At 40.6% G+C, this 18,248-nt stretch overlaps 1 protein-coding gene across 1 annotated transcript in view; it reads right to left on the bottom strand.

Moving 5' to 3' along the window:
• Window positions 1-421: 421 nt before the first annotated feature.
• TNKS (tankyrase) overlaps window positions 422-18,248 on the bottom strand; it is a 161,550-nt gene continuing 143,723 nt past the window's right edge. The window contains exons 22-27 of the mRNA XM_061404385.1: window positions 18,006-18,103; window positions 16,110-16,184; window positions 15,319-15,424; window positions 14,587-14,773; window positions 12,606-12,762; window positions 422-6,039 (exon numbers count right to left, since the gene is read on the bottom strand). Of these exons, the coding sequence (XP_061260369.1) occupies window positions 5,953-6,039; window positions 12,606-12,762; window positions 14,587-14,773; window positions 15,319-15,424; window positions 16,110-16,184; window positions 18,006-18,103 (710 nt within the window). The 3' untranslated portion in view covers window positions 422-5,952. The remainder of the gene's footprint in view (window positions 6,040-12,605; window positions 12,763-14,586; window positions 14,774-15,318; window positions 15,425-16,109; window positions 16,185-18,005; window positions 18,104-18,248) is intronic.

The following is an 18,248-nucleotide window of genomic DNA, read 5'->3' as shown; positions in this document are numbered from 1 at the left end:
CAGCCACCAAAGCAGAGCCATCACAAGAGGCAGGTAGTCCACTGGCTCCTGTGCCCCACACTCCCACGATACAAGGAGGGAGTGAGGTCCGGAGCCATACCACTTTGCCGGCCTCCCAGCTGCCTTGGGAGCCAGAGTGAAGTCTGTCTCCAAAGCGCGTGCCCCGTTGTTGTGAAGATATTTCTAAAAGGCAGCTGTGCTTCTGCTATTGCTGTACCTACCTCAGTGACTCCCATGTGGGCTGTGAGGTGAGGATAAGGCCCTTCGTGCGGGTCTCATAGAGACTTGTCCGAAGATGAGAGGGAGCTGTTGTTTGTCTTTTCCGGCAGTTTTAGGGCAGTCGCATTAAGGTTGGTCAGGTTGAACGGAACAAACAGGGAAACGAAAACACTTCAGAGCTAACTGCTACCCACATACCATATACTTTAAAAATGTTTTTATTGAATATTAAACAATTACAAGTACTGTAAGTCAGACATTTAGCCAAAGCACAATTACAGGTTAAATATAATCATAAAGATGTCTTAAATAGAAACCCACCATGCAGGCAGGTTGAGTTCCTTGACGCTCTCTTTTGGAAAGAAGAGGGTGAGGGGGAAAAAAAGGTCCTCCAATCCATGTGAGAGTGAAGTCTAGAAGAATTTACATGCTGTAAGCAATTTCCTATGACCAAATCAACAGGGTTGCCAGATTTAGTAAAACGAAACAAAACAAAGCCAAAAAGCCCAGGATGTTAAGTTTGAATTTCAGATAAATAATAATTTTTTACAGTAAATATATGCCAAATAATGCAAACCATACTTAAGCAAAACAATTATTTATCTGAAATTCAAATTTAACTGGGTGTCTTTTATCTGGCAATTCTACAAATAGACAAACGTAAAACAGGACAGGAGAGTGAATTGAACTCCCTGCCATTGGTGGGTCACAGAGACTACAAATAAAAACATTACCAATAATGATAACCGAAGAAGTCACTACGTTGGTTATGTACACAGACCAACATCACAATGAGAAGATACACTTACTACTTCAAATGCTGTTGCCAGGAAACACTCTTGATTTCCTCAAAGCTGGTTTTGTAAATGTTTTTGAGAAACCTTGATATAAGTACCTTTTAGTCTGTAGGTATCAAAGACAATAGACAGGGTGAGCTTGAAACAATGGAAGCAGAAGCAGGTATTCTATGCACATGAAGAGTTTAAATATTCTGTGTCATGAATAGAATGGTTATATAGTCAAGATCGGCTTCTAGGTCTAGGCTATTAGCCTCAAAGATTTTGGTTCCTTTCCAATTTTTATTGTGTTTTCTAGCTTTTCCTCCTGAGCCTTGGGAGGGGCTGGAGGCATGTAAGGGACCTCCCCCGCTCCACCAGGGTTTAACTGTACTTCTCTGCAAACACAAAGAGACATCAAGGGGCTTCAAGAGCTGCCTGCGGAAAAGGGCAGGCTTATGAAGAATAACCAAACACTCTAGATCCTAGAGCATGAGAAATCTGTTTGAAAAAGATGGGTGGTGGGGTGTGTATGGAGATGTGAAAGTGTAAAGCATAAAAGAAAATGTGAAAAAATGAAGAGTCAGAATGCAGTCACCTCTACCGTGTGAATATTCTCTCAAAGGAGTTAACAACCTCTGCAGATGTTTAAAACTGGTCACTTTGTGAGCATATTTGGTCTTGGGGAGTATGTAAAATCTTAGCTTCCTACTGCTTGTCACTTATCACTGTGGTTTATATTTTTAAATGATTCAAAATTAGCTTGTGCAACACTCAAATTCTACATGGTATCTATCACTTCATGAGTTGCTGGTAATCCCTACCTGCACAAAACTTCATGGGTTTTGAAATCATTTCCCTCAACCAGAATGTTTGATAGCTGAGGAAGTTCAGCTGCAGAGGAATGGGGGATGGTTTGATTCTCTCAGCTCCTCTGCAGATAAAGGAGGATTCCTTAGAAAATAGATTCTTGTCAACTAAGTTTACCAGGTGTGAGATACATGGAGATACACCCAACATGCTGACATCTTTCACATGCTGAGAAATGGAATTACAACTCTGTGTTTATTAGGATATAAAAGATGAAAAGTTCTCTGCCATAGCTAAGGCTTTCTTAAGAAATTTTAATTGTCTATTAATTTCAAAATGCACAAGGTATCTGAAGTAGTCTTACTTTTTAAGGTTTTTTTTAATGCATTTCCTTTTCATATGCTAGACGTATCCAGCCAAAGCACAAATATCATCTTCACAATTACTTTCTTTTAATTTCTCTGTCACTGATTTGACATCAAAGTTTAGTCTTTAAATTTCTGACACATGAAACCCTATCTTAATGTTAGTTTTGAGCGCTGCCTGAATGATTAAAATCTATAGCTCTATGTCAGATAACTGCCCAAAAGAAAAATACAGAAAAAAGGCTGTTTATCACAGATTATCATACAAATGGGATCTGGATATCCTAGGGGAAAGGTGCTTAAAAATACACACCATTTCTGTTTGAAAGTGTTCACGGAAATCCAGAAGGTACAGGTGTTTAAGAACGAGGGTGAGCAGTGGCCAAGTGCAGCTGTGAGATAAACATAGACAACTTATTGCATTCTAATGCTGTTTTCTAGCGTACACCAAAATTTTATTTCTTGAATAGAGGCTATGATATTACTCTATATTACTTTATTTGCCACATTTAGGCATTTCTCTGCACGTATCAACGCACTTCGCTATTTGGAGAGCAAAGAGAAATTAGTGTAGCCACTAATATCAAGCTCAAAGGAGCACAAGGATGTCATCTCACACAAACGTCCTAGTGTTGTTTACTTATGTTACTGAAAAGCCAGGAATTCCAAATTCCAAGAAGAAAAAGATGAAGGAAGGATTCTGGTTGTACTGCTATTATTCTGCACAGAATCAGAACTCTGGGTTCCACGCTGTCATCTGTCAACAAAGTGGCCGAATCTTCTAGGTAGAGAACTTGAGGCCTACTACCTGACTCTGGTTGTGAACTGGAAACTGAGGTACAGTCGCTGTATGTATGCAAGACTCAAGACAGAGAAAGGAGGCAAATGAGTGGGGTCAAAGGTAACTGCTGGAGCTAATCCTAAATCCGGATTAGCAATCTGGGGAAAAGGGAAGGAGGCCAAGAACAAGGAGAAAAGTGCCCAGTCCAGACCACTTAACTGATGCCAACAGCTAGCAAACCGGGCCATCAGGGCTAGAAGCCCTTTGATGTCAGACGTGCAGTGGGCTGGAGGGTCTGGATTCTCTCTTCTCTGTGGTTTGGGAAACAGAGGGGCCACTCAGGGGCGGGCGTACTGGAAGCCCTCACTTGCTAGTGTTTCTGTAGAGCGTGTACAAGAAATTAACTGCATCTCAGCCTAGCCGAATGCCATGCTTTTAAGACCCACTACTATGGGTGGAAACTCCAAATGCAATCAATGTCTGCTAACTTGAAACGCGCTCAGGGTAACCTTTGGTTTTCAAGTTTTGAAAAAATGTATTTGGCTCCTATGAGATACTGATTACCTCATTCTCTTCAGCAGATGAGTAGTATGTACACATTCCTTCAAGAACTACTACATACTCAAATCATTACAAGACAAGAAGCACAGCAAATGTCTTCCTTACACAGTACCTTTACTCGGCACACAGAATGTCAGATATAACATTGGCAGTTTAAATACCGAACCACGGCTTAGCTTCTCAAATATAAGGCTGAAGTTTCAAACTGGCACATCCGTTAACCTAGTTAGTGTGACGGAAACGACATATAACCACAGTTGAGTGGGTAGTGGCTTCTGTTTTTAATGAAGCTATAAAGCTTTTGAGATCCATACCATATTCATCCTTTTACTTAACTAAAAATCACAGCTGTGTTTACCATTTTAAACTATATCTAATTGGAGGCAAGTAGTATACACTTTCACAGCTACTGAAAACGACACAAATGCCAATTCCTTCAACCCACTGTTACAAACACAGCAAAAAAGAAGGAAGGGAGGAAAACAGCCCTCTTCATGAATATCAAACTTGGGAGCTCTGTGTGGAATTCTAGTGCTATTAAACAAGTAGCCAAGACACAAACACCCAGCTTGGGTCACTAAAACTTCAATAGAAGCAACAACTGAGGCTAATTCTTGATTTAATTTTGAGGACCCATGCAAGATTCAGCTATAAAACTCAAAACTAGTTCCTGATGCCTAGTTCTAGCACTGGACTCAAGCCAAAAGGAAAGCAAAATGTGTGTTTTTAAGACCCTATTCTAGAATCTTTGCATGTAACCATTTTATTTTTCTTTAGGAGATTAAATGAAGTCACAGCTTAATCAACCTGCATTAAAAAAAACAAACAAGCAAATTAGTTTTCAGGACTGTAAATTGAAATGGCAAGTTTGCATCACACTGTTTTTCCTTTTTTTCTGCCACATTTATATTACTTTGCTTCGAAGCTGAGTAGACACACAGCATGTCCATGTAAATATGTTAATGCACTCAATTCAATATTCAGTTAAGATGAAAAGGACCAGTGTGAGAACTGTCACGGATAATTTTTTTTTTTTTTACAAGTGTCAACGTGCACTTGACAAATGTTGAGGGGAAAAAACAAAGCAGTGATTTCAAGAAGAAACAGTACGACTATTTCTCTCATTTAAAAAACAACCGAAAGAGCTTTGGTTTCCATTTTTGTTCTCCTCATCTATTAAGCAGTTTGAGACAATGGTTCAAAAATTTAGTGCAGGGACCTATGTAAACTATCTGAAGCACCTCACTCAAAATAAACCCCAAATCTGGAGCAAACAAAAGAGTTCTCCCATTTGTGCCTACCCAGTGACTAAACAGGATTTGAACCCCAGCTTTCTAAACTAGAGGAACAGTCAAGTAGTATTTTTGTGTTTCTACTGGAGTATGGTAATTCCACCGAATTGGGAAGTAAGGCAGCTGCTTCTGGGGCGACAGTTCTGGCGGTGCGGGTTAAGTGAAGGGAAGTAGTGTTATCTTGGAGAAGTCCTCGTGGTCCTCTTCTGCTGCCGTATTTTCGCACCTCAGGCCCCTCACGCGTCTTAACAATGCTTCTGGATTCACAGGACTCCCCGGCGGTCTCCCCTCTGAACGTCACCACAGCCTCTCACCGGCTGGGCTCTTCCTGGCCCTCCAGCACCGTCCTGAACGCCTTGGAGGCGGGCCTGCATTGGGAAGTGCGAGCAGCTCTCATGGGCTTCGACTTGCTCTGAACCTGGGAGTTCCTAAATCAGGTGGATGCTGGGTGCTTTTCCCTTGTAAGACTGGCCAATCATAAAAGGAAACTGAAATGTGGCGTTTTTCCTTTCCATCTCCGTTTATGCTGATAAGAGGTACAGATAAAAAATAAATCAGTGGGGGAAAAAAAGTGGACACTAAAAGCCTTGCTCAGCCGGAAGCTCGGGTTATGTCACTAGTGATTTTAGTCAGTGTGACTGTGCAAAATATCCTCAGGAAGGCTCGGGCTCATTTTCAAAGTAAGCAACAACAATGAGAGCAACAAAAAGTGGATGATAATGCTCAGAAAAAACTAAAAAATGAGCCTGTCATATGTGTATATTTATTATATACACGGGCCATATGTAGAAAAGCAAATGTAGTGTGTGAATTGTGAACATTTGGGAAAAGTATTGGTTATGTTGTCTTTTTTCCCATTAAGTCTAGATTGAAGTAGTCCTGTCTTAGCGATGGATAACTGCAATGAAAATGAGCCTGAGATATATTAAAAGGCCGCCCCTGTAAACATTTCCTCAAAGGGAACAGTAGCAGTTGAGTATGTATCAGTTACTCATACTATATTCATCACTATCGCAATGCTTTATAAAAGACAAACAGCTTATTTCTAGGCTGTCAGGGATTTACAGAATATTGATTTTGTTGAAAACAATCCACTGTCATCCAGGCCCGGGCTGAAATCCGATCCGGCCTTTACCAATGGGCGTTCACTAGGTCTTCTGTTCTGCGGCTGTCGCGGTCTGTGAAGGAGCTTCCGGCTTCATGATCTGGTATGTGATCAGATACTCTGGGTATGCCTGGAAAGAACAGGAAGAAAGCATTATCATCCTTTGGGCAGGTAAGATACTGAAGCCCAGCTTCATGTGGATGCTTCAGAGGCTGCTGGTCATAACCCATACTCTACATACACCTTGAGAACCTGCAAAGGCCAGCTAATTCATAGGTGCCTGGACAGTGAGGAGGTCCACTTTCATCTCTGTACATAAACCTGTGTAAACCCTGTAATCCTAGAATTGCTATCATGTTATTTTACCTCTGAATACTGTAAATTCGTCACACCACATTTACGCCTCCCTAGAGTCACATGCCATGGGAGAAGGCAATGGCACCCCACTCCAGTACTGTTGCCCAGAAAATCCCATGGATGGAGGAGCCTGGGAGGGTGCAGTCCATGGGGTTGCTAAGAGTCAGACACGACTGAGCGACTTCACTTTCACTTTCCACTTTCATGCATTGGAGAAGGAAATGGCATCCCACTCCAGTGTCCTGGCCTGGAGAATCCCATGGACGGAGCAGCCTGGTAGGCTGCAGTCCATGGAGTTGCACAGAGTCGGACACAACTGAAGTGACTTAGCAGCAGCAGCAGCAGAGTCACGTGCCAAAACCCAGAAAACTAAGGCAAAGAAAAATCTTTCTCATGTCACCTCATCGATTGCTGTCACACAGCATTTTCAAGAAAAGTCAAAGACAGAATAATTCACTGAACTGATTTCAAGTTAATCATAGATGATGAGGTAACCCACTGAGTGAGGTGCGGGGGGAGGCGAGGTGTGCGGGGTCACCAGTAACCTAGAGGCAAGAGTTTGGAGGTCATTTTGACAAGCTGACTAGCGAAAGGCAACTTTGACAGGAAAGAGAAGGGCTCTGAAGATGAGCCTCTACCCCTGTCTTCTATGATCCTTTGTGTGATACATCCTTTTGCTTGTAGAAAAGTTGCTTAAGCAAAGGAATCGGTAACGCAAGTATTTGAATTTGGTAGTATGGTATTTTAGATTCCCAACACATGTAAAATTTAGGCAGATTCTAATGGTATGAATGACTTAAAGATCATTTTCTGAGTGCTTCTGGTTCTTACTCACTAGGCTACTGAATTGCTTCTGTGTATAATGGCAACCCACTCCAGTGTTCTTTCTGGGAAAATCCCATGGACAGAGGGGCCTGGAGGGCTATATAGTTCATGGGGTCGCAAAGAATTGGACACAACTGAGTGACTGAGCATATAATTTGAGATAGGAATTAATCATATCAAAGTCCAGAAGTAGGCTTTAAGGCAAGGGAATTAATAAACTTCAGGACCAGAAGGGCCCAGGATAGACCAACAAACATTATTTCCTGTCAAGTCTTACTCTAAACCCAAGCTGGTTCTAAGAGCATACAGCATATTTTTTTAAGTACTTAGAAGAAAAGATTCAACAATCACTTTTAGAAGCCAAATTCCCTGATAGCTCAGTTGGTAAAGAATCTTCCTAGAATGCAGGAGACCCCAGTTCGAATCTTGCATCCGGAAGATCTGCTGGAGAAGGGGTAGGCTACCCACTCCAGTATTCTTGGGCTTCCCATGTGGCTCAGCTGGTAAAGAATCCACCTGCAATGTGGGAGACACTGGGTTCAATCCCTGGGTTGGGAAGGTCCCCTGGAGAAGGGAAAGGCTACCCACTCCAGTATTCTGGCCTGGAGAATTCCATGGACTTTTTTGGTGTCGCAAAGAGCTGGACATGACTGAGTGACTTTCACTTTCAGGAAATTCTTCTTAACTCAAATCCTCAATGCTATAATTTAAACTCAAGTGTTTATAGTTTATTCTCCACTGAGATGAGGAGGCATCATGCTCCCTTGAATGATTTTGTATGTTTGAAAATCATTCTACAAATCGTTCTGTTCCGTTCTCCAGGTTAAGTTGCTCTGCATTGTTCATATCACTTCAGTAAAACAGGCCACATCTCTGTAACTGCCAATGACCAGAGAATACTTCCTCTATGTCTAATTAATGTGAGGCTTAAAGTACAACATACAAAAACGTTCCTGATATTTTAAGTCTAGTCATATACTAAAATTGGAACTATTTTTCTTTCAAGTACAGTGCAGTTAATTTTCAATATATCTTTTCAATTCTAAAGAAAGAAACAATCCCACCAATAATATATAATGCTCCTCAGATCAACCCTCTGAATAAAACATTTACATGTTCTTAGAAATGTTGATACTAAAGGTGAAATATGATATAAGGTATAACTAAGGGGAATGAAAGAAAAGTTGGCAAAGGAAAACTACCATAAGTCAGGAGAAATTGCTCATGGGCAACGACCCAATTAGTAGACATTATAATTAACACTGTCCATGTGTTTACCCGCATAGGGAAGCACAGGTGTGCTCCCCTGAAACAACAGAGTTTATCCATTTTTAAGGTACTTTTTTTTTCTTTCAAATATGATGTGGACCACATCATTCTTTAAATGTTTCTACCAAGAGAATTTCAACAAGTTATCAAGTCAAAGTACTTGGGAAATGGTTAAAAGATCAGCAAATACTAGACATGTTATTTCTTCCCACCCAAATGTGAATGAAATTCTATTTCCCATAGCTAACTTACAAGATCTGGAAAAGTGTTCGGTAGAGAAAACTGTAATCATCTATAATCTTAATACCCAGAGATAATTGCTCTTATGTTTTGGTTGATTCTGTTTAGCAAATACCACGTAGATATATTTTTAAATCACAGGCACACAAATATACTAACATTCATTTAATCGTTCCCTTTTTGCTAAATATTTAGTTTGTTTAAAATTTTCATTATGATAATCGAGACAGCAATGAACATCCTTCTAGGCGCTTTTTGGGGGATGTGACTGTCACTGATTTTATCTGAAACAGATTTCTGAAGGTAGAATTACTGAGTCAAAGTGAAAATATTTTTTCTAGAAGCTGGGCATTTCTGATTTAAAAAGAAAAATCTGATAAAAGTATTCTGTGGTACTTCAAAAACTCTTTATTTGTAAACAACTGCAAACTGGCACATTAAGTTCAGAAGTCTCTCAGTCGTGTTCGACCTTTTTCAGTTCAGTTCAGTTCAATAGCTTAGTAGTGTCCGACTCTTTGCAACCCCATGAATTGCAGCACGCCAGGCCTCCCTGTCCAGCACCAACTCCCAGAGTTCACTCAAACTCAGGTCCATCAAGTCGCTGATGCCATCCAGCCATCTCATCCTCTGTCGTCCCCTTCTCCTCCTGGCCCCAATCCCTCCCAGCATCAGAGTCTTTTCCAATGAGTCAACTCTTTGCATGAGGTGGCCAAAGTACTGGAGTTTCAGCTTTAGCATCATTCCGTTCAGTTCAGTTCACTCAGTCGTGTCCGACTCTTTGCGACCCCATGAATCGCAGCACGCCAGGCCTCCCTGTCTATCAGCAACTCCCAGAGTTCACTCAGACTCACATCCATCAAGTCAGTGATGCCATCCAGCCATCTCATTCTCTGTAGTCCCCTTCTCTTCCTGCCCCTGTACAGGAGACAGGGATCAAGACCATCCCCATGGAAAAGAAATACAAAAAAGCAAAATGGCTGTCTGAGGAGGCCTTACAAATAGCTGTGAAAAGAAGAGAAGCGAAAAGCAAAGGAGAAAAGGAAAGATATAAGCATCTGAATGCAGAATTCCAAAGAATAGCAAGGAGAGATAAGAAAGCCTTCCTCAGTGATCAATGCAAAAAAATAGAGGAAAACAACAGAATGGGAAACACTAGAGATCTCTTCAAGAAAATTAGAGATACCAAGGAAACATTTCATGCAAAGATGGGCTTGATAAAGGACAGAAATGGTATGGACCTAACAGAAGCAGAAGATATTAAGAAGAGGTAGTGAGAATACACGGAAGAACTGTACAAAAAAGATCTTCACGACCCAGATAATCACGATGGTGTGATCACTGACCTAGAGCCAGACATCCTGGAATGTGAAGTCAAGTGGGCCTTAGAAAGCATCACTACGAACAAAGCTAGTGGAGGTGATGGCATTCCGGTCGAGCTATTTCAAATCCTGAAAGATGATGCTGTGAAAGTGCTGCACTCAATATGCCAGCAAATTTGGAAAACTCAGCAGTGGCCACAGGACTGGAAAAGGTCAGTTTTCATTCCAATCCCAAAGAAAGGCAATGCCAAAGAATGCTCAAACTACCGCACAATTGCACTCATCTCACACGCTAGTAAAGTAATGCTCAAAATTCTCCAAGCCAGACTTCAGCAATATGTGAGCCATGAACTTCCAGACGTTCAAGCTGGTTTTAGAAAAGGCAGAGGAACCAGAGATCAAAGTGCCAACATTCGCTGGATCATGGAAAAAGCAAGACAGTTCCAGAAAACATCTATTTCTGCTTTATTGACTATGCCAAAGCCTTTGACTGTGTGGATCACAATAAACTGTGGAAAATTCTGAAAGAGATGGGAATACCAGACCACCTGACCTGCTTCTTTAGAAACCTATATGCAGGTCAAGAAGCAACAGTTAGAACTGGACATGGAACAACAGACTGGTTCCAAATAGGAAAAGGAGTACATCAAGGCTATATATTGTCACCCTACTTATTTAACTTATATTCAGAGTACATCATGAGAAATGCTGGGCTGGAAAAAGCACAAGCTGGAATCAAGACTGCCGGGAGAAATATCAGTAACTTCAGATATGCAGATGACACCACCCTTATGGCAGAAAATGAAGAGGAACTAAAAAGCCTCTTGATGAAAGTGAAAGTGGAGAGTGAAAAAGTTGGCTTAAAGCTCAACATTCAGAAAACGAAGATCATGGCATCTGGTCCCATCCCTTCGTGGGAAATAGATGGGGAACCAGTGGAAACAGTGTCAGACTTTATTTTGGGGGGCTCTGAAATCACTGCAGATGGTGATTGCAGCCATGAAATTAAAAGACACTTACTCCTTGGAAGGCAAGTTATGACCAACCTAGATAGCATATTGAAAAGCAGAGACATTACTTTGCCAACAAAGGTCCATCTAGTCAAGGCTATGGTTTTTCCAGTGGTCATGTATGGACCTGAGAGTTGGACTGTTAAGAAAGCTGAGCACCAAAGAATTGATGCTTTTGAGCATCAAAAGTGGTGGAGAAGACCACTTCTCCAAGGTGGTGTTGGAGAAGACTCTTGAGAATCCCCTGGACTGCAAGGAGATCCAACCAGTCCATTCTGAAGGAGATCAGTCCTGGGATTTCTTTGGAAGGAATGATGCTAAGGCCGAAACTCCAGTGCTTTGGTCACCTCATGCGAAGAGTCCAACCCTTTACCTACACCCAAATATTGTTAAGGTTTTATTTATCCTATTTGCTTTATCATGTGAACTTTCTCCCTACTTCTCTATATACTAGACAGACACACAGAGAGATTCAGATATGTTTCTCCGTGAGTCATTTCAGATTTAGTAGTATACCTTGTCATGGTTTTTTTAATTCCTAAATATGCCAGTATTTATTTCCTAAGAATAGGGATATTCTCATATATAAATTTTATACGGACATATTACGTTTTTTAACCTACCATTTATATTTCAATTTTATTTGTAGATCTAATAATGTCCTTTCTCTTCTAATACCAGATCTACTTTGGGGGGAGAATCTGCAGTTAGCTATCCTGTCTCTGGGGTTTCATTTAATCTGAAAGCTTCCTTCCTCCCTTTCTCCCTTCCTTTCTTGGTTATCCATATGGAATCATAAATTCCTATTCTTTCCAATGGTATAAAATTTATTACTATACTTATTCTGATGTTCAAATTATCTCAGATTTGGCCACTGGGAGCCACTCTGAGCTTACTCTGTGTCCCTGTGACATGCTCCCATCATTGTTTTTGAGGACTTCATTCCTTTCTGGTGTAACAAGTTCCTAATCTGCTCCAGCCCTGGAATTAGCTGTTTCTTCAAAGATCCTTCTATGGGGCATGGTATTACAGGCCAAGATCTGGGCTTGAGGAGTCCTCATTGCTACTGGGTTTTGTTTTTTTTTTGCTTTCAGCAGACAGTGCTAAGAAATACATGCACATATGTACTCATATATATATATGTGCCTAGCATATCTCTTGTTCATAAACCCATACATGCATATACTTAAATGTGTACAAACATATACACATTTACTAGAAACCATTCGTTCCTATCAATACCTCCAATCTCTGTCCGTCCCTAGAGTCATTCTCACCTTCCCTCATTCCATATTTACATCTCTTCTTCCACAGTGAGAACCCAGTTCCCCAAATCAACACATCACATATTTACTCATTTGCTTAATCCCAGAATACACCCTGAAAGAGTTTTAAATCTTTGCCCACAATCAACAGATCTAAATGAAATCCAGAATTTGTTTGCAATTCTTCACCCTACTCCACACCTCACCTGGCCCAAGACTGTTGGCATATAATAAAACATTGTTTTCGTGTATATAGTTAATCTATTTTTTCTCCTTTTCAATCCACTTGAAAATTCAACTAAATTCATATTTACATTATTACAGTAAATGGTTTTAATTCTTATGTGGTCTTCGCATTTTGAATCCACTGTTTACAGCAGCCTGGGCTCGCTCATCTCACGAGCACCATACCTGCTCTCCTCTGTAGATGACGTATTCGGCGTAGGCCAGCCCATTCACACTTGGCCTCCCAATGACAGAGTGATGGCCTGGCGGGGCGTGGGCCATTTTCATGGTGCTGAACTGCAGAAAGGACTTGCCAAGGGTCACTCTACAGAAAAGCATTTGCCTGAAGAAAAAAGCAAAGCAATACTATGAAAGAAGCTTTAAATCTTAGAATGGTATAACTGGTAGGTTTATTGATTTTTTAAAAAGATAGTTAATGTAAGGCAAGCTAATTTAAATGTCATTTTTAATTTTTTGAGTAGGAATAGGATGAGATTTGAAATACTGATTTACTATAAGCAGTTAGCAGGTTCAATAGTTCCACTTAAAGTTTAAAGTGGTTTTGGTATGGTTTAGAAATCAATCACAGATTAACACCTGGCAAGTTCTGACTAGTGGAAAAAGACAAATACTGGTGAAACTGCATTCTGGAAGAATGAGTGTGGACAGATAGGAGGAAAGTGAAGAAAATAAGCAGACGGCAACAGCGTCTGAAGTTAAAATTAGGTTTACTCATTATGAAGACGTAAAGTCTGAGAGGAGATAAAGAATAATAATAAAAGTGGATTATATATAAAAATATTTAGCTTCAATATATGGCCAGAAAGTTCACTACCTGAGTGAAACATGAATTGAGGCAGTTGTTAAATATTATGGAGGAAAAGAAAGATTGATTGGGAAGAGAGTGTATTAAATAAACTAGGCGTTGGCAAACTATGGGCCAAATCTAGGCTGCCACCTGTTTTTGTAAATAAAACTTTATTGGAACACAGACACATTCATTACAGGCTGGCAGTAGCTGCTTTTGTACAAGCACAGAGCTGAGTCACTGTGACAGGGATCCTACAGCCTGCAAAGCCTAAAATATTTACCACTGTGGCCCTTTGAAATAAAAGTCTGCAAACCCTTAATAAATACTTGAACATATTAATAGACATCTTAAATAAGCTATAAGATTTGGTCCTACTGTTAACTGTAAATAGTTATTATTTAGTCAAATAGTTTTAAGTAATGAAGTATGATCTGTGCATTATGACTAAACAAATATTACTGTGAATCAAAACTGTCCTAGACCCAGTTTAATTGAATCCTGCCTGGGCTGGCTTTTTTAGTGTGATGCTACTGGTAATGTTGGCTTGGCATCAACTGTATCCTCTTGTAGGTCCCAGAGGAAAAGCTTTAGACTTGCATTAGAAGGAAGCTTTTCGAGCTCGATTTCCACACTGTGGTGGCACTACTCAGAGCAGGCTGAGACTCTGCCTGATCAGCCTGCTGGGCCCACTGCCATGCTATACCCAGTGTCCGTATGTCACATAGAGTGTGACCTGACAGCCCTCGCTCCTGCCTTCTGCCTCCTGCCCCAGGGCATCCTTGTTGCTATGGAGACAGGAGAAGATGCAGGCCCTGCCTGGCTGGCTCATGTCTGCTCACCAGCTTGCCTTGTGCCTGTGTGCGGCCTGCAGATGCAGTGGTCCCAGTGTGGGATACCAATACCCTGTGGGGCAAACGCTGACCAGGAACAAATGAAAGATTCTACTTGTTTAGAGAAGTTATGTGCTCTAGTTCAAATGTGATTAGTGCTAGAGGTTCCTTGTTCTCCAGAAATAATTCTCAATTTTGTCCTGAATCTAAAATAAGGAGAGTGGAGCCCAGGGAGAAAGTCAAGAGTGGAGCCCAGGGAGAAAGTCAAGATGGAGGGAGCTTCGCTGTAACCTATGAATGGCTTTTCCCAGACAAATACCTGGCTTTTACCACAACTGCTGTCAGCTCTGATGTCAATGCTCTGATTAGGGTAGGGGCAGATCAGCTATTCCTATCTAACCTTCAAGACGGTCTGATTTGTTAGGAGTAAGAGTGAGAATGACCTGTGACTTCTGCAGAGCCTGAGAAACTAATCTGGTCCATGACCTGAGGGTAGCAACCCTTACACAGAAGGCATGATGCTCACCTGTGACATATATAACATGACCGGTCTTTGTGCGTGGGACAGCCTGTTCCTCCTCCGATTCCATACACATACTGGTTGCTTTTAGAAGAGTTTTCAGCAAAATAAATCCCAGCACCAAACATTCCTCCTATATATGCATGTCGCTCATCAAACCCTTTATGAATAATGGCATTAATGAAAGGAGAACCTAAAAATATAAAGACAGATCAGTTTTGAGCACTTTCTAGAATCTCTATTATCTACATACTATTTGCACTTGGCAGAGTAACACTAATAATGCTTACATGAAAAGTTTACTCTGTAGGATGGTCTACGATGCATAAATTACTATCATGTACTAGAATTTTACCAGGGACTCATAGTGAGATTTTAGATAGCAAAGTACAATGTAACTTTGAAAATACAGATTATTTTACACCCAGTATTGATTTAAGCAAAAACAGATAATCCAATAAACTAAAACAATTCTGCTGAACTACAACAAAAACAGTGTTTCACCATCTAGATGGCTCAGCATGCAATTTAAATTCTGAGACAATTTCAGATAAGTTATTTGCCTTGTACGTGCCTTGGAAAGCCCATACATGTAATGCTTTAGAAAGCTGGTACCAACATGTAATGAAAAAGATAAATAAAAACCATTTTTAACACAACACGAATACAATCAATGCCACAGGCTTTTCACCTTCCTGGAGTTCGCAAACACAGAGCTGATGACCAGCGGGTGCTCACCGTGAAACAACATGCGCTCGTTGTGGTGGTTGTGGTTCTCCTCGGACACTTCCTTCTGTCTGTGGCAGAACCGCTCTCTCAACTTCTTGTTCACAACTTTCTGAATCTTTAAAGATGAGGAAGAAAGACGCGAATCAGTGAAATGCATGTTAACTGGCAGTTTATAATTTAAAATCAAAAGTATGTTTTTCTTTAGGGAGGTTCAATTTTTGTTTCATTTGCTTAAAACCTTATTTAAAAACAATACAGTTGCCAGGTCACTATAATTCAGTTAATACTGTTTTTAGTGACAATTTTCAGCTACACTCTTTGTTCGTTATCTACACCTGACCTGGCTATACTTCAGAATCACTTGAGGACTTCAGGTTGTAGGGGCCTATAAATCTGTACTTTCAGAAAGCTCCCCAGGTAATTCTGATGTGTACTGGTGTAATGTCAATAGGTCCATTAACCCAAAGGGTTAAACCATTTATCAACAGATTTTATTCATCTTTATGACACCCCTCTGAAAAAAGCATATGGCAGTCAGTCATTTATTTCATGTTATGAATTAAAATACTGAGATTAAGAGATGTATGCATTCTGATATAATCACTGACTCAGTCAGATTAAAAATCGAGGCCTTTAATACTACTTTGAAATAGTGAAAACAGAAATTACAGTCCAAATTTGTGGGGGAGCTGGTAGTCTTATCAGCATACTAGTCTCATGAATGTCAACTGATCTAGCTATATCTGATAGTCAGGCAAGCTGTGCAATCCAGTCTTCACCCTGAAACGCTCCAAACTTACTCGAATGACGTTGTATCTGTTGAAGACGCCACCCGCATTACCACCATCTCGGTGTTCTCGAATTGTACTTTGCATCTACAGAACAAGACAAAATAACCTTCTGAAAATATGCTGGTGTGGAATTCGGAAGATAGTCCTCCTGTTTTCAACATTTTAATTCTATTGTATTGTTTCGCTAATGAGTCTAAGACTCAGCACTAGTAAGTAAATAGGAGTTCACTATAAATGAGTCAACAAGTTTAGTGAGTAAGTATTTCTGGTGAGAAAATAGACATAAATATCAAACTTTTGCACTTTCTATTTATTTTGTAATAAAAGCTTTGAAAAGTTTTCCTGCAAATGTCATGGGGTAAAATACCATAGTGAGTCATCCACGTTACTATTTTTTGTTACTGAGGAGAACCAACATTGTGATTGAGTCTAACTAAAACTCCTAACGTTGAACTAATACCCCATTGCACTAATGCTGAAAATAAACACAAAAAATTGATAAAAATCAATAAATTTTTGTCCCTTAGGTGAAAAAGTCCATGTCATCTCTTTGCTCTGGGATCTCAAAGTATATTTGCACAGACGGAGGAAGCTGGGTATAACACATAAGTGGAATAACTATCTTCTGAACACTACTTACCCTTCTTCTACTCTCCAAATTAAGAATTATGATAATTTGAAAATTAAGATGTTTTAAATTCCTAAGGTTCTCAGAGAACTGACTCAAAGAGTTGATTCTCTATCTTACTGCTCCCTTTGTGAAGTTAGTCACTACAAATTTTTGACCTTATAACCAGAGTTTAGTTCCTCCAAGGAGAATGATTACTCAGTAAGACAGGAGAAAACAGGATGCTTTCCTGATAAACTAAGAATGAGCTTTAATGCAACCCTGGGGTCAGGGTCCTGAGACCCTGGGGTGGGAATCATATCAGCACTAATTAAGACGGGGAAAACAAACAAAAATATAGGCAGGCCTTTCTCTGCAAAACGGTGGAATTAGTTAGGAAGCTTATTTATTATGATAATGCCATTAGGCATTTAGTGATGTACAAGCTCAGTGAGGCATAAGCCATCAGGAGCGGGGGCATCTCTGTGGCATCACATCTACCAGGAGGTTCACACACAGTCCGACTCTGGTGCTTTAAAATAACTGACTGTAGAAATGAAAGATGACTGGAGTTATGAGGCAGGTTTCCTGAGCACACATTATCTTATAACCACATTTAAAACTTTCATGAAAAGAAAGATGCTGCTGCTGCTGCTGCTAAGTAGCTTCAGTCGTGTCCGACTCTGTGCGACCCCAGAGACTGCAGCCCACCAGGCTCCGCTGTCCCTGGGATTCTCCAGGCTAGAACACTGGAGTGGGTTGCCATTTCCTTCTCCAATGCATGAAAGCGAAAAGTGAAAGTGAAGTTGCTCAGTCATGTCCAACTCCTAGCGACCCCATGGACTGCAGTCTAGCAGGCTCTTCTGTCCGTGGGATTTTCCAGGCAAGAGTACTGGAGTGGGGTGCCATTGCCTTCTCCAAAAGAAAGATGAGAAGATGTTTATTATTTATGAGACAAGATTCTCACTCCATATTATTTTTAGGTAGCATTTTATCAGTATGAGAAAATAGTTCTATAGGGTGTCTTTACTTCTACGAGTTTCAGCAAAGTCTCCAGAGTAAAGACGCACGTGTGGCCCACCCACTGGAAACCCGAGCGGTTCCGACGGGGCAGCATGAGCGCCACGTCTACAGTCCTACTCTCATGCTGGCAGCGCGCCACCACAATGGCCAAAGGAGACAAGACGATGAGTGGGCACGGACCATCGGTCAATACAAGGCAAGTTCACCTCTCTCGGAAAAAGAGACGTAAGCAGGGATTTCAGGAAAAGATAATGACAAATTCTGATGTACATTACCTCCTCTTCTACTGACTGATACTCTTTATCTTCTGGAGCAAGATCCAGCAAAATGGTTCCCTGATTAACACAGTGAAAAGTCAAGTAAGGATTGGTGCCTGCCGGAAGAAAAATTAACATAGTAAGCAAAGGTCTACACTATCCAGGCTCTATTTTATGGAAAACTCTCATAAATAATTGACATTATGGAACAAGTCTAAGCTATTTGCAACTTGAACCCAATATATAAGCTTATATTAAACA

Source organism: Bos javanicus, chromosome 27 (assembly GCF_032452875.1).
Source record: "Bos javanicus breed banteng chromosome 27, ARS-OSU_banteng_1.0, whole genome shotgun sequence".
Taxonomy (NCBI): domain Eukaryota; kingdom Metazoa; phylum Chordata; class Mammalia; order Artiodactyla; family Bovidae; genus Bos; species Bos javanicus.
Note: the sequence above shows the minus strand (reverse complement) of the source record. Positions and strands in the feature narration are given on the sequence as shown.